This window comes from Hyperolius riggenbachi, chromosome 3 (genome assembly GCF_040937935.1).
Source record: "Hyperolius riggenbachi isolate aHypRig1 chromosome 3, aHypRig1.pri, whole genome shotgun sequence".
NCBI lineage: Eukaryota > Metazoa > Chordata > Amphibia > Anura > Hyperoliidae > Hyperolius > Hyperolius riggenbachi.
Window position 1 is genome coordinate 345,388,017 of NC_090648.1, and position 13,796 is coordinate 345,401,812.

Here is a 13,796-nt window from a genome sequence, read left to right on the forward strand (position 1 = left end):
ACACACACACAACACACACACACACCACACACACAACACACCACACACACCACACACACAACACACCACACACACACACCACACACACACGTTAAGTAAACTAACTTGGAGGCCTTTTCCCAGGCACAAGGCACAGGTTGTAGGAATGGTCCTTGAGATTCTAATTTTTTTTACAGCCTGGAATTTGCCCAATCAAATGCAGCAGCTGCAGAGTCCAGGGGTGGATCTCATTAAAGTACGCAAGTGGTCCTGTATGCCTTGGCTGGGTTTATTAATATTTTTTTTTTTTTTTAGAGACTGGTAAGAGACTGCAACTCTTATATAGGTCCATGTAAAACCATGGCAGTAGTTGCAAAACGTTTTCTCTGTGCAGGAGAATGTTATTCTCCAGGGGTGGGCAAACTTTTTGACTTGTAGGCCACATAGCAATCTTAAATTTGACTGAGGGCCGGACCAATGTAGGTAGCCGGTGAGTGCGCCCCAATCCCGGGAAGCCAAATGTAACCGTATTTCTAGTTAGGCCCTCAGTGTGCCCCAGTATTGGCTGACTCAGAAAAACGCATAATTGGCAGCATTTCTCCACAGAATACTCATAATGCGGCAGCGTTACCGCACAAAATACACGTAATGCGGCAGCGTCCCCCCCCCCTAAATACACATAATGCGACAGGGTTTCTTCTTAAATAAACACAACTTCTATTTCTACTGGAGCTGATGGTCTTGTAGGTGTGACCATGGCTCTGTTATTGGGCTAATCGCTGCACTTGCTGAGCAGCAGCAAGTGTAGTGATTAGCCCAATGACTGAGCTTTGGTCCTGCCTGTGAGACCAAGAACTTCCACACAGGTAAGAGAAAGTCCAAGAACGTGCTAGGCCTTTGATCTCTAGTCACAGGCGGGTCTGGAGAAGCGGAAAATGATCAGCTTTGTCAGTCAGAGGAAAGGTTGGAACGTATTTACTACAGAAATTTGGTCTTTGGACTTTGCAACCAGGCAGTTATTTTCAAGTTTAGTAAGGACTAGTGATGAAAGTTGGGGCCGCTACAACCACCCAAGCTATACCAGGTGGGAGCCAGGGATTCATAGATGTCTTGTAAGAGCAGATTCCAAAGAGAGATATCCCGGTACACCAGATGGCAGTTAAAATGTCCAAATCTTTATTCAGTGCATCACAGGACAAACGGGTACAAGCTCATGCGTATCGGAGCTCTGAATGGCTCCTTAATCCTAGTTAGTAAGGACCGTTTCAGTGGAATGGTGAGGGCAGAAGCCAGACTGGGGGGGGGGTCCAACAAGGAAGTTGGTAGAGAGAGAGAGAGAGAGAGAGAGAGTTCTGGAAAGAGCTGTTGTAGAAGTTTGGAAACACAGGTAAGATGTGAGACTGGATGGTAGTGCGAGAGGGCTGTAGGTACGGTCCAGTAAAGGCGTTTTAATTAGTGGTGTTATTGCTTGTTTAATTGAGGAAGGTAAAAGGCCAGTAGAGATTGGGTGGTTGAAAATGACTGTTAAAGCAGTAATGTAGGCAAGATGGGGGGTGAGATGAGAGGAAATAGGGTCCAGAGTGTATTGAACCTGTTAAAAAGTTTATTTAGGGCTATGAAACTGTGAGAAGAAGGATTGCTTTACAAGGGAAAGGAAAGCTGCTGCAGAGCTTTTTTGTAATGCTCCAATTCTTCTGCATGAGAGCTTTTCCTCCAGTGCCATTCTTGCACCCTAGAATGCCTTTTCAGTTAATGGGTTTAGTCAGCCAGTGCTGTCTGTTGATGCAGCGGGAGCAAGTGTTGATGAGGGGGCCTGAATTCATGACTGCAGAGACTATGTTGGAGTAGTGAGTGCATGCCGTCTCAGGGTTGGAGTAGAATGACAGCACTCAGGAATTGCAAAATATAAGCCAGAGGACAGAGATCAGGTTTATGATGTCTGTTGGCAAGTGGGGTGCAGTGTTAGTGGAGGAGGTGACGGGAAAGGACTGATTAAGATAGAAGGTTGTGATCAGAAAGGGAAAATGAGTTAATAAATGTTGAGTCAGTCAGGTATAGACTAGGGCTGGACTGTAGACATGTTTGTCAGGGGTCATATGAACAGGTGAGTGAGTGATGGATGTTTAGTTGCAGTAGGGCAGTTAGTGTATATGGGGGCAAGTCTACAAAAATGATAGAAGGTATATCCGAGGAAAGTGACTTTTAGAAGAAGCCATGCAGAGACATGATCTTTAAAGATAGAGGCTAGTCCAGGAGGACAATGCATGACTGCAGTCTGGAAGTGGTGAGGAGAGAAGACATTGACAGTGTTAACCTCAAAGGATGAAAGAGCCAGAAAATGCATAGGGGTAAATGGTTTAAAAGAACAGTGTTTAGAAAGAATCCCCACCTTACCTCAATGTTTCCCTCTGGCTCTAAGGTTCTAGCTAAATTTACATCCATCATATGATAGGGCAGCAGGAGACACACCATATCAGATGGAGTTAGCAGACTGGCACAGATTCATGATCTGAGCCTCAGTGAGACATTGCCAACTACGGAGTGGGCATTTCAGAGGGCACCATAACTGGGAAGAAGAGGAATGCTAATCTGGTTATGCAGGTTAGAGTTATTGGTGGGTAAGGGAAAGTGAAGAAGGTCTGTGTAGCCTATAGAGGATGATGGAGCAAAATGAGATCAGGGAGAGGGCCCTGGATTGGGTACTACATTTCCTTGCTGCTGGAGGCAGAGACAAGAGGGGTGAGGATAAGGTATGTAAGCAATGGCATTCTGTTTAAGGGAAGCTCAGAAAGGTGTGTATGATCTGAGAAATAAGAATAGTTCATGGCTAAAGAGAAAGGAAGATGGTAGAAGAGGAGCAATGTAAATGGCATTGCTGACAGTGGGCAGGTGAAAGGCATTTGAGCAGGAGTAGAGACAGAACAATGGATGTGAAATGGATACTAAAAATGTTGGCTGCAAAGTAATGCATGTATAAGTGAATACTGTCCTATGTCACACACTTATACAATGCAGTGCCCCTAGTGTAATAAATGCAATTTGATAAATGGCAATAAATAGTAGGAGGAAATGGTCTAAGCAGATAAAACCATGTATTAAGATAAAAAAACAGTCCCACAAAGGATAAGTAATGGGAAGATGAACAGCAGTGCCATACTGGTAGCCGTAGCCCTGGATGCATTTCTGGATGTACATGCAGCCATGCAGGCTGTCATAGAGGTCTTGGAAGCACCATGATCCAGACCACATGATTAGAATGGGAAGTGGTAAATATACTTCCATTCTGGGTCAGTGACTTGCGTGACCCTGAAGCAAGCACCTATGTAAAGGGAAGACTCTGGATCCCATAGAGCCTTCCTGGTTCTCTCTGTCCCCTTGTTCCACTGCTGGTTTTTTTATTTATTTTTTTTTTTTTCCTTTTCACTTTCACTTTTTTCATCTATACACTAAATACATTTTGTTGCAGTCTTAACCACTTAACAACCTCTGCCACGCTTATCTACGCCCCTTTAAACTTCACCTGAGTCACAGGGGCGTAGATAGGCAACTCCTGTTTATTTTGCTGCTGTGCACGCGGACGTGCATACGCGTCGGGCACCCACTGGTCCGTGATTGGCTGAAGTGAACATGTGTTCACAAAGCCAATGACTGTGTGCTCATTCATGCAGAATGTGTGTAAACATTGCATCAGTCTCTATGCTGTACAGTTACAGAGATCACTCGTGAGAGGATCTCAGATAACTAACACAGCATTAGTGACTGATCAGCATCAGTGAGGTTTTTTTTAAATAAATTATACCCCCATTAAGCCCATTAACCCTTGCCTCCCTTAAATGTGAACATTGCTGTGGTTTTTAGGTGAAAAACCCTGTGGTAGAGAAGTGGTTAATGTTCTAAACAGTTTAATACAATTATAGTATTAAATCAACACCTCAAAAAGGATAATCAAACCATTAAATGAATTCATCTGATACTTGAACACAAAGTACTGTATTCGGGAAGTACATATACTTGTTTTATGTACATAGTGCAGCACGGTGGTGTAGTGGTTAGCACTCTCGCCTTGCATCGCTGGGTCCCCAGCTTGTATCCCAGACAGGGCTCTATCTGTACAGAGATTGTATGTTCTCCTCATATCTGCCTGGGCTACCTCTGGGCACTCCGGTTTCCTCCCACATCCCGAAAACATATAGATAAGTTATTTGGCTTCCCCTAAAAATTGTCCCTAGACTACATGTGATTTCGGTAGTAATTACATTGTAAGCCTCTCTGAAGCCTAGTACACACATGCAATTTTGATTGACCAATCATTGGTCAATTTTACCACCTCCATGTAGTATGTGGGTTTACCTATACAACCTGTTCATAGAATTGAAAATCTGTTGGCCCTCATACTACATGGAGGTGGTAAAATTGGTTAGCAATTGGCTAATGAAAATTGCATGTGTGTATGTACCCTGAGGCACAATTAAGTTACAAGACCATACTAGATAGTGATACGAAAACATTGTTTCGGTGTAAACTTTGTATGACCCTGAAAAGCAGTAGAACTTGAGTTAAAAATAAACTTGAATGTGTATAAAACTGCCTACATTTTTGTAACTAAAGCTGGCCACTAACGGTCCAATTTTTAGAGAAAAATCGTTCGAGCGATCAGAAATTCTGATCGGATTGGTTGTAAATCTCCATTGGTGGACACAATCGATTATGAACGAGTGAAAAATAATGTCGCCCGAATGCATTTTCGTCCAACGAAAATTTGGATTTTCTTGGTGGTCGTGATAGATAGAAAGCAATGATTGGTTAGTTGATGGTGTAGTGAACGATTTTTCGTCTCATCAGAATTTCTGATCGCTCAAACGATTTTGTGCTAGAAATTGGACTGTTAGTGGCCACCTTTAATCTTGCAAAAGTAGGCAGTTTGTTACATTAACTTTATCTACCAACCTCACCTCTGGGAGATCATGTGGTGATCCTGCTCTCTTCAGAATGCTCGGGGGAACAGGCTGCGTGACCTCCTAGCACAGGCTAAACATCACTAGATATAGATAGATATAGATATATATATTTTGCAAGAAGCACTTTTAAAACTTAGAGAAACAGTGTCCAAGAATTGAACTTCATCCCAATCAGTAGCTGATACCTCCTTTCCCATGAGAAATATTTTCCTTTTCTCAAACTGATCAGGGGGCTCTGTATGGCTGATATTGTGGTGAAACCCCTCCCACAGAGGGATGTCCCGACCATGGTCCTGACAGTTTTTTGTTTGAACCTCATTGCATTGTGGGAAATAACAGCTGGGAAAACACTGACTAAATCATTTTATACATAATTGTAAAAATGAAGCACTTTTTTTTTTAAATTACATTATTTTCACTGGAGTTCTTCTTTAAACCCAGGTACAAATATCCAGCCAGAATAAATTGTTTTGTGTTGTTACAGTTCTTCTTTACGTCTAGGCCTGCTTAAAGGACATCTGAACTCAGATGGGTATGGAGGCTGCCATATTTATATCCTTTAAAACCATACCAGTTGCGTGGCGTCCTGCTAATTTTCTTTTCTTTTTTTTTATGCATCAGTAATTTCTGAATCGCACACCTGAAATAATAAGCAATAACCTCAGTCAAACATCTGATCTGCATGCTTGTTCAGGTTATATGGCTAAACGAATTGAAGCAGATGATCAGCACAAGAGCCAGACAATGTGCATTTCTTAAACGGAAATAATTGTCGCCCTCCATATACTTCTCACTTCGGGTGTCCTTTTATCTGTATTTTTCTTTGAGAGCGAAACATACAACCCTTTAAACACCACCTAGGGTGAAATAAACACAATTAATGTAAACCTCATTCTAACGTAAAGGAAACCCGAGGTGACAGGGATATGGAGGCTGCCATATTTCCTTTTAGACAATACCAGTTGCCTGGCAGTTCTCCTGATCCTGTGTGTCTAATACTTTTAATCATAGACCCTGAACAAGCCTGCAGCAGATCAGGTGCTCTGACTCAGGTTTTACTGGATTATTCATATGCTTGTTCCAGGGTTTTGACTCAGACACTACTTATGCCAGAAGATCAACAGGGCTGCCAGGCAACTGGCATGTTTTACAAGGAAATAAATATGGCAGCCCCCATATACCCCTCACCTCGGGTTCCCTTTAAGATATAATCGGCGATTGCAAAGGTAAATAACCCACTCGATCGCCGCGAAATAGGCATACCGTATATACTCACAAGCAAGCCGACCCGCATATAAGCCGACCCCACCTCCAACTTTTACCTGAAAAAAAAAAACACAGGAAAAAATGATTGACTCTCATATAAGCCGGGGGTAGGAAATGCTGGCCTTGTTATCCCCCCAGTGTGTCCCTGTATAGCTAGTATAGTGCCCAGTATGGGTAGGTAGTGCCCTAGTATACCTAGTAAAGTTCCCAGTATAGCTAGTATAGTGCCCAGTATGGGTAGGTAGTTCCCCAGTATAGCTAGTATAGTGCCCCAGTATAGCTAGTATAGTGCCCCAGTATAGCTAGTATAGTGCCCAGTATGGGTAGGTAGTGCCCTAGTATAGCTAGTACAGTACCCAATATAGTGCCCAGTATGGGTAGGTAGTTCCCCAGTATAGCTAGTATAGTGCTCAGTATAGCTAGTATAGTGCCCAGTATGGGTAGGTAGTGCCCTAGTATAGCTAGTATAGTACCCAGTATGGGTAGGTAGTTCCCCAGTATAGCTAGTATAGTGCCCCAGTATAGCTAGTATAGTGCCCAAGTATGGGTAGGTAGTGCCCCAGTATGGGTAGGTAGTGCCCCAGTATGGGTAGGTAGTGCCCCAGTATGGGTAGGTAGTGCCCCAGTATGGGTAGGTAGTGCCCCAGTATGGGTAGGTAGTGCCCCAGTATGGGTAGGTAGTGCCCCAGTATAGCTAGTGTAGTGCCCCAGTATAGCTAGTATAGTGCCCAGTATAGCTAGTATAGTGCCCCAGTGTGCCCCAGTATAGCTAGTATAGTGCCCAGTATGGGTAGGTAGTGCCCCAGTATAGCTAGTATAGTGCCCAGTATGGGTAAGTAGTGCCCCAGTTTAGCTAGTATAGTGCCCAGTATAGCGCCCAGTATAGCTAGTATAGTTTGCAGTATAGGTAGGTAGTGCCTAGTATAGTGCCCCAGTTTAGCTAGTATAGCGCCCAGTATAGGTAGGTAGTGCCCAGTATAGCGCCCAGTATAGGTAGGTAGTTCCCCAGTATAGCTAGTACAGTGCCCAGTATAGGTAGTGCCCCCTCCTCTCCCCCGCCCCGTCATCGTAATCACAGCAGCCCCGTGGGGCGCGCTGCTGTGAGTGAATTACTATTCGAGCGGAGAGGGGAATAATAGAAGATGCGGCGCCAGCTCCGGTGATAGCGGCTGGGGGACGGATGCGCGGACCACAGGTGACTTGCAAGCAAATCGACCCCTTCCAAACTTTTGACCCCCTTTTTGGGGATCAGAAATTCGGCTTGCTTGCGAGTGTATATACGGTAATTGTTAAACTCTGACTTGGCATTTTATGCCGGAAGCCTCTACTGATATGTGGCCACAGACCAGGCAGTGAGCCACGCCCACACAGGAGGAAATGGCCACAGAGCCCAGGACTTCTTTGAAGAGGCTTCAGGCAACAGCCGCCAAAACAGAATTTAAAAAATCCGTAAGCGGTTTTATTCTGATCTGGAAAAAACACATTTTTAATACAATTTTATTTGTTCCCCCCCTCCCCACCTCAGGTCCCCTGCATCCCCCCCCCCGCTTTACTCAGCCGTCAGTTATGGGCGTAGACGCGTGTCTAAAGATAGTGTAATAATACAGCTATTAGTATCCACCTAATCCCCTGGGGCTTTTCTAGTGCTTGCCTAAACTCCAAGCAAACCAGACCACATGAGCAGTTCTTTTTCAGATCTGTGCTTCAATATCATCCAGACATACTCCAGAGGGGGCTCCCCTTTTTTTTCCTCTACCCCCTTTCTCTTTTTTGCAAATGGCAAGGAAGGCATTATTTCAACATCTGCAGGAACCTTCCTTCTGGTATAACTATACACACAAACTGAACAAAACTACTTCTACCACTCAAATGGCAAGTTTGCAAGAGCCGATTAGCACTACTCCAGTGAGTACCAGCCAATATATGGGATTCTGAAGTAAACTTGTGCAAAAGAGATCAAATGTTAACTACATTATCATAGATGTATGTAAATGCTGTATATTTTACATTTTAGGAATTCTATAGATTCGAACAGATAAGGCAAATTTGAAATGATTATGGTTTGTAAAATTGCCTTCTTGCTGGTCTATGAAGCTAAGGGAGTAGTGGGGGATGATCAATGACCTGCTAATCATTTAAAGATTATGCAGATTTTATGCTAATTTATGCAGCCCCCAATTTGAACCGATCTGATTCAGCAGCTGCACTTATATGGGCACTTTCCAAGCCTCATAAAATTTGCATCACCTTTTACGACTGGGGAGGCTGGAAAGTATGGATGGTCAATGACATGCACATAATTCTGAGCTGATTCTAGATTATGCAAATTTATGCCGCTTGAAAATCGACCAATTGAATCTCTACAAGGTAGAATTGTGTTTACACTTATTGAAATTTTACATAAACGGGGGAAATCAAAGTAACTAGAAAACGGAATACGAAAGGTTTCAGTGCAATAACTTTCTTACTGGAAACTGTGCAATGATGTCAATACTACAGCATGCCAGGTTTACTGCAACTGGTGTACAATATTGTGCTAGAGCCAAATAAGAGCGAAAGGATATTCATTATCTATTTATTACAAACCTCCCTTAGGGTATAAATAATAGTGTACCATTGGGGTAAGCGTCATTACTTTAGGGCCCCGCTCCCCTGACCTCTAGTCTCTATGGGATCCGCACTCTTCTTCCTGGACTGACTGCAGTTGCTGCATTTTAAATTTTCCCAGCGAAGATGGGCGCCCACTGCAATTCATTCTGGTAGATGTAATCAGTGGATGTGGGTAGAGAGATGTACTCTCATTCACAAACTACATCTCCCAGTATGCATTGCGGCACACATTCTCCTTCCTCTGTAAAGGAAAACTTGGCAGCTGCAGTCAGTCTGTGGAGAAGATGGCAGATCCCATAGTCCCATAGGGGCAAGAGGAGCAGGCCGTTGTACGTAAGTAATGACCCTCACTCCCTGAATACTAGGGCTTGTTTTTGGAGTATAGCTTATATTTTGAGCATCCTCAAAAATCATCCTTTTTTTTTTTTTTTTTTCCAAATCATACTTTAACTAGGGATGGTCAATGAGATGCAAATTTCAAGTTGATGCAGGCTTATGCAAATTTATGTAGCCTGAAAATGGACCAACCAAATATTACCTCAGCAAGATTTGATTGGTACGTGTTCAAGCTGCATGCATTTGCATACCTGCATCAACTTGAAATTATTTGCATCTCATTGACATCCCTATCTATAACCGTATTTAATGTAATTATATTGCACTAAAAGTATTTTTTTTTGTGTAATCAAGATGAAGGTAATTTGTCTGATCTGTTGGGTAGGAGTTGGTGTGTATATAGCACCCACATTTTAAATATTGTTACTCTACTCTGTCAGTGTTCTCCCCAGAATCAAACAAGTGGGCGGGCCGCCCACTTGAAATTAAGCACCGCCCGGCTGGTTTCACGTGATCTATCAAGACGCGCTGGGCTCTCTTGCAAAATGGCAAAACCCAGCGCTGTCCTGAATCTGCTCTGCTTTTCTGCGTACAAACTCTTCTGCTTCCCGGCAGACTCGTACATTCATTGGCTCAGCGCGTGGTGAGAGGTGGGACCATCTGCACTAGCCTATAGACTGTGGGGGGCGTGTTAGAGGCTGTCTGCTTGCTGGAGTTTACATAGCAGGGAGACTCGAGCCTGTATGAGGTACGCGCACATGGTTTGGCAGACGGGGATTTATTGATGCAGTCACAGTTTCCAAATACCACAGCTTCTCCCTCTGCTTGTACTCCTCACAGCCAGGTCCCTTCTCTCTGCAAGCGTCCAGCGTGTCAGGCTCTACCTCCAGCTACTGCTGTCCTCCGTATTCTTGTGATAGCCGGGACAGCATGGTTACGCTTAAGCAAGCGAGTCACACTTTCTAGACCTTACAGCGTGTGGCCAGCTAATGGAGCATGGCAGCCCGCACAGTAATGCTGTCCCTCACTCCTTACATTCCATCGGGGCTTGCTCTGGTCTGACTCCTGTGACCACTGACCAGGTCACATAGAGTTCATTCATGCCTGCATATAGCAGGAGAGGCCGAGCCATTTTAGTTTCCTCAATTCCTACTGCACTGTCTGTGCGAGAGGTGAGGGCCAGATCCTGTACTGCTAAAATGAAAAAAAAATTCTGATTGGACTGCAGTCTGCCTCCATTTCCTGCCCCCATCCTGCCACCTTTGCCCAGCATTTTTCAAAAAGGTCTGTACCTTGTATCCTCTGCCTTCACCCACCCCTAGTCCTACCATTCCTTGCCCAGAGGCACCATTGCTGCAAGACCTCACTGCTTTTTCTATACTGTATAGCAGATCTCCACTGCTGCAGCACAGATAAATTTAGGTAAAGAACAGTATTTTCTGTGTCATCTGACAGGCAGCCATGCGCTGTAAACTTGCATGCTGTATAGCAGCGTGGCTTCATTTTATAACCAACACTGATACACAGCTCTGGGTGGGCTTACAGCATTTAGTCGCCTTTCAGATGACGCAAAGGGCTCACATGTCCCTGCTTTTACCAGTACTGCTGCAGGGAGATAATCAGAAGGGCACTATCTGCATGGAGTCTGTATGTTCTCCCTGTGTCTGCATGGGTTTCTGCTGGGCACTCCAGTTTCCTCCCAAAACCATACAGATAAGTTCACTGGCTTCCCCTAAATTAGCCATAGACTACAATACATACACTACACAATACACACATATGACTATGGTAGGAACTAGACTGAGCCACTTTAATGGACAGTTAAGTGACAAGACAACGTACGCTGTACAGCGCTGCGGAATTTGTCTGAGCTATATAAATACTTAAGTAATAATAATAGTGGGCACTCACCACCAATGAGTAGGTAAGCAATATATGGGTGGGGGTGGTTTGAGGGTGAGACAGGGTAGTAAATACCACATACATTTTCCCGTCACACCCCACCCGGCTACTTTTTCATGCCACCCGGCTGGAAAAAATTTCTGGGGAGAACACTGTCTGTATATTTGGTACAAGCCCTAAATATTTTCATTTATTTATTTTTTTGAAGAAGAACGCTCCTGGGGAATTCTTAGCCACTGTCCGAGGATTGAACTTGAAGATGGAGTTCGACTTGGTTGCCATCACCATTCAAGCCTGAGTCTCCATTTTCCAGTTCTTAGCAGGGAGAACTCTCCTAACCGGAGGAGCCCTTCGCAAGAACCTGAGGCATCTAACTCTGCTGCTCCTCCAGCTCCCCCTAACAAGAGACACTGCCGGTCTTTATCAGTGCCAGAGGACCTATCACGTTGGCGGCCTATTTGGAGGCCCAGTGGGTCTAAAGTGTGGACTCCTGTCAAGAGGAGATGTAATAGTGGTGGGGTTGGAGCAGTACTGGGGGTGCAGACTCAAAGTCCATCCCAAGGGGTCTCCAATCTCAGGTTCCAAAATGACCCCAGTGCCTCTTTACGATGCATCCAAGCCAACAGCCCTCCTTTCTTCAGCCTGGCTTTGTGCCGTGAGTCCCCTGGTCCCTATACCCTTTCTCCAACTACTATATTTTGGGAAAACACAGAAGGGCCAAGTTGCTTTCCATTGCAGCGCCGGTTTTCCCTCTCACCTGTACTCTTCAAAGATACAGGACGGTTCCTCCCTTCAGCCAGCAGCTCCCCACCTTCCACACCAGAGCTGGTCCGGCGACAGCAGTGTATGCCTCGTAGCCAGTCCCAGCCCTGTGATCTTGACACCAGGAAATGCGGAATCAAGCGGAGGCACGAGGAAGATACACGATGGCATCGTCCTTCTTTGGACTTCTACAAGATGAACCAGGTAAACTTTACTGGGAAACATCCAATATTGCATATCTTTGATCTGACTTTATTCTATATGTGTTTTTACTATTGAATTGAGCTTTTTTAAAAAAAATTTAATTAATAAAACAGTAGAACTGTAGAATGAAATGGTGCTCTAACCTGTATAAATATACAGTGAGCCGTTCAGACAGGGTTCTGCTAAATGGAAGATGAATTTCGCCTCTGCAGGTTGTATGGTGCTGAAAACCCACTGGAAATCGAGGAAAAAGGGTTTAGCCAATTAGACGTTAATTTTGTGTGGTCATAGCGGCCATTGATTTATGTGGCACTATGCAGTCCTAAGTAGTACAAGACCATACAAATTCATGAAAACCTCTTCAATAAACAGTGCATAGCGTTTACATTTATCTTAAAGGAAATTTTTAACATTGCAGTGGCAAAATCAAAAGTGATTGGGGTTGAACCTTCAAAAAATGTTATTTTAGAAATTGAAGGTAAGGCTGTGTGTAAACTTTTAAAGTGATACAGAACACATTAGGATAATTGCTGCAGTCTTGCATAAATGTTAGGTGAATGTACCTTTGCTACCTGTTTTTCTTCACACACCATTAGGTATGTAACATTACACTGCAGAGGGCTATTGGATCTTCTGAAGGACCAAATAACAGAAGGTTTCTCCTCAGCTTTGTTTCTAGTATGTCTCTCACTCTTCTCGCTCCTTATTGTTTAACCATTTCAGCCCGCAGGGATTTTTCACCTTATGCAACAGAGCAATTTTCACCTCCCATTCATTCGCCAATATCTTTATCACTAATTATCACAATGAATTGATCTATATCTTGTTTTTTCCACCACCAATTAGGCTTTCTTTGGGTGGTACATTTTGCTAAGAATAATTTTTTCATAAATGAATTTTAACAGGATTAAGAAAAGGAAAAAAAAATCATTGTTTCTCAGTTTTCGGCCATTCTAGCTTTAAAGAAAACCTAAACTGAAAATTAAAAGTCAAAATAAGCATACACAAGTCATACTTACCTCCCATGTAGTCTACTCCTCAGTGTCTTTCTCCTGTCCCGCATCCTGTTTGTTCACTGTGATCAGGGGAATTTTCCATCCTCCATTTTGAAAATGGCCATTAACCATAACAGCTTTCTGGTCAGCACACAGTTAAACTGTAACATCGCCCACTTGAGCCATAGGGAAGCATGGACATTACCTGGTACATCAGTTTTCCTCTCAGCTATAACTGACAGCAACTGATATTTTACTGACAGCAACTGATATATTTCAGATCTGACAAAATATTGTCAGAACTGGAAGGGATTATTGTCAAAAGAAAATGGTGAGCTTCTGAGAGGAACTGGTGGCAAGGTAACTATGTAATGTTCATTTGAAGTTACCTCATGTGTTTATTTTAAATATTTTTACTCAGTACAGGTTCTCTTTAAAGTAATACATGCTACCATAATTAAAACCTATGTATTTTATTTGTCAGTTTGTCTCGGTTATTACACCATTTAAATTCTGTCCCTATCTCAATGTTCTGTGCCAATATTTTATTTGGAAATAAAGGTGCATTTTTCAGTTTTGCGTCCATCACCATTTACAAGCTTATACATTAAAAAATGTTCGGAATATACCATCTTCACATGCATATTTAAAAAGTTCAGTCCCTTAGGTAACTTTTTTTTTTATTGTAATTAATTTTTTTTGTTTCCATTAAAAATTTGATTTGAGTAATTTTTGGCGTGGGAAATAAACAGCTAATTTTAAATGTAATAATGTGTGTATTGTA

General features: G+C 43.2%; 1 protein-coding gene across 4 annotated transcripts in view; it reads left to right on the forward strand.

Moving 5' to 3' along the window:
- Positions 1–13,796, forward strand: part of FAM53C (family with sequence similarity 53 member C) — a 73,934-nt gene that overhangs the window by 34,276 nt on the left and 25,862 nt on the right. For 3 of the 4 annotated variants that reach the window (XM_068277022.1, XM_068277019.1, XM_068277020.1), the window contains exon 4: positions 11,260–12,017. In XM_068277022.1, coding sequence (XP_068133123.1) covers positions 11,260–12,017 — 758 coding nt within the window. The remainder of the gene's footprint in view (positions 1–11,259; positions 12,018–13,796) is intronic. The other variant, XM_068277023.1, reaches the window with a different exon arrangement.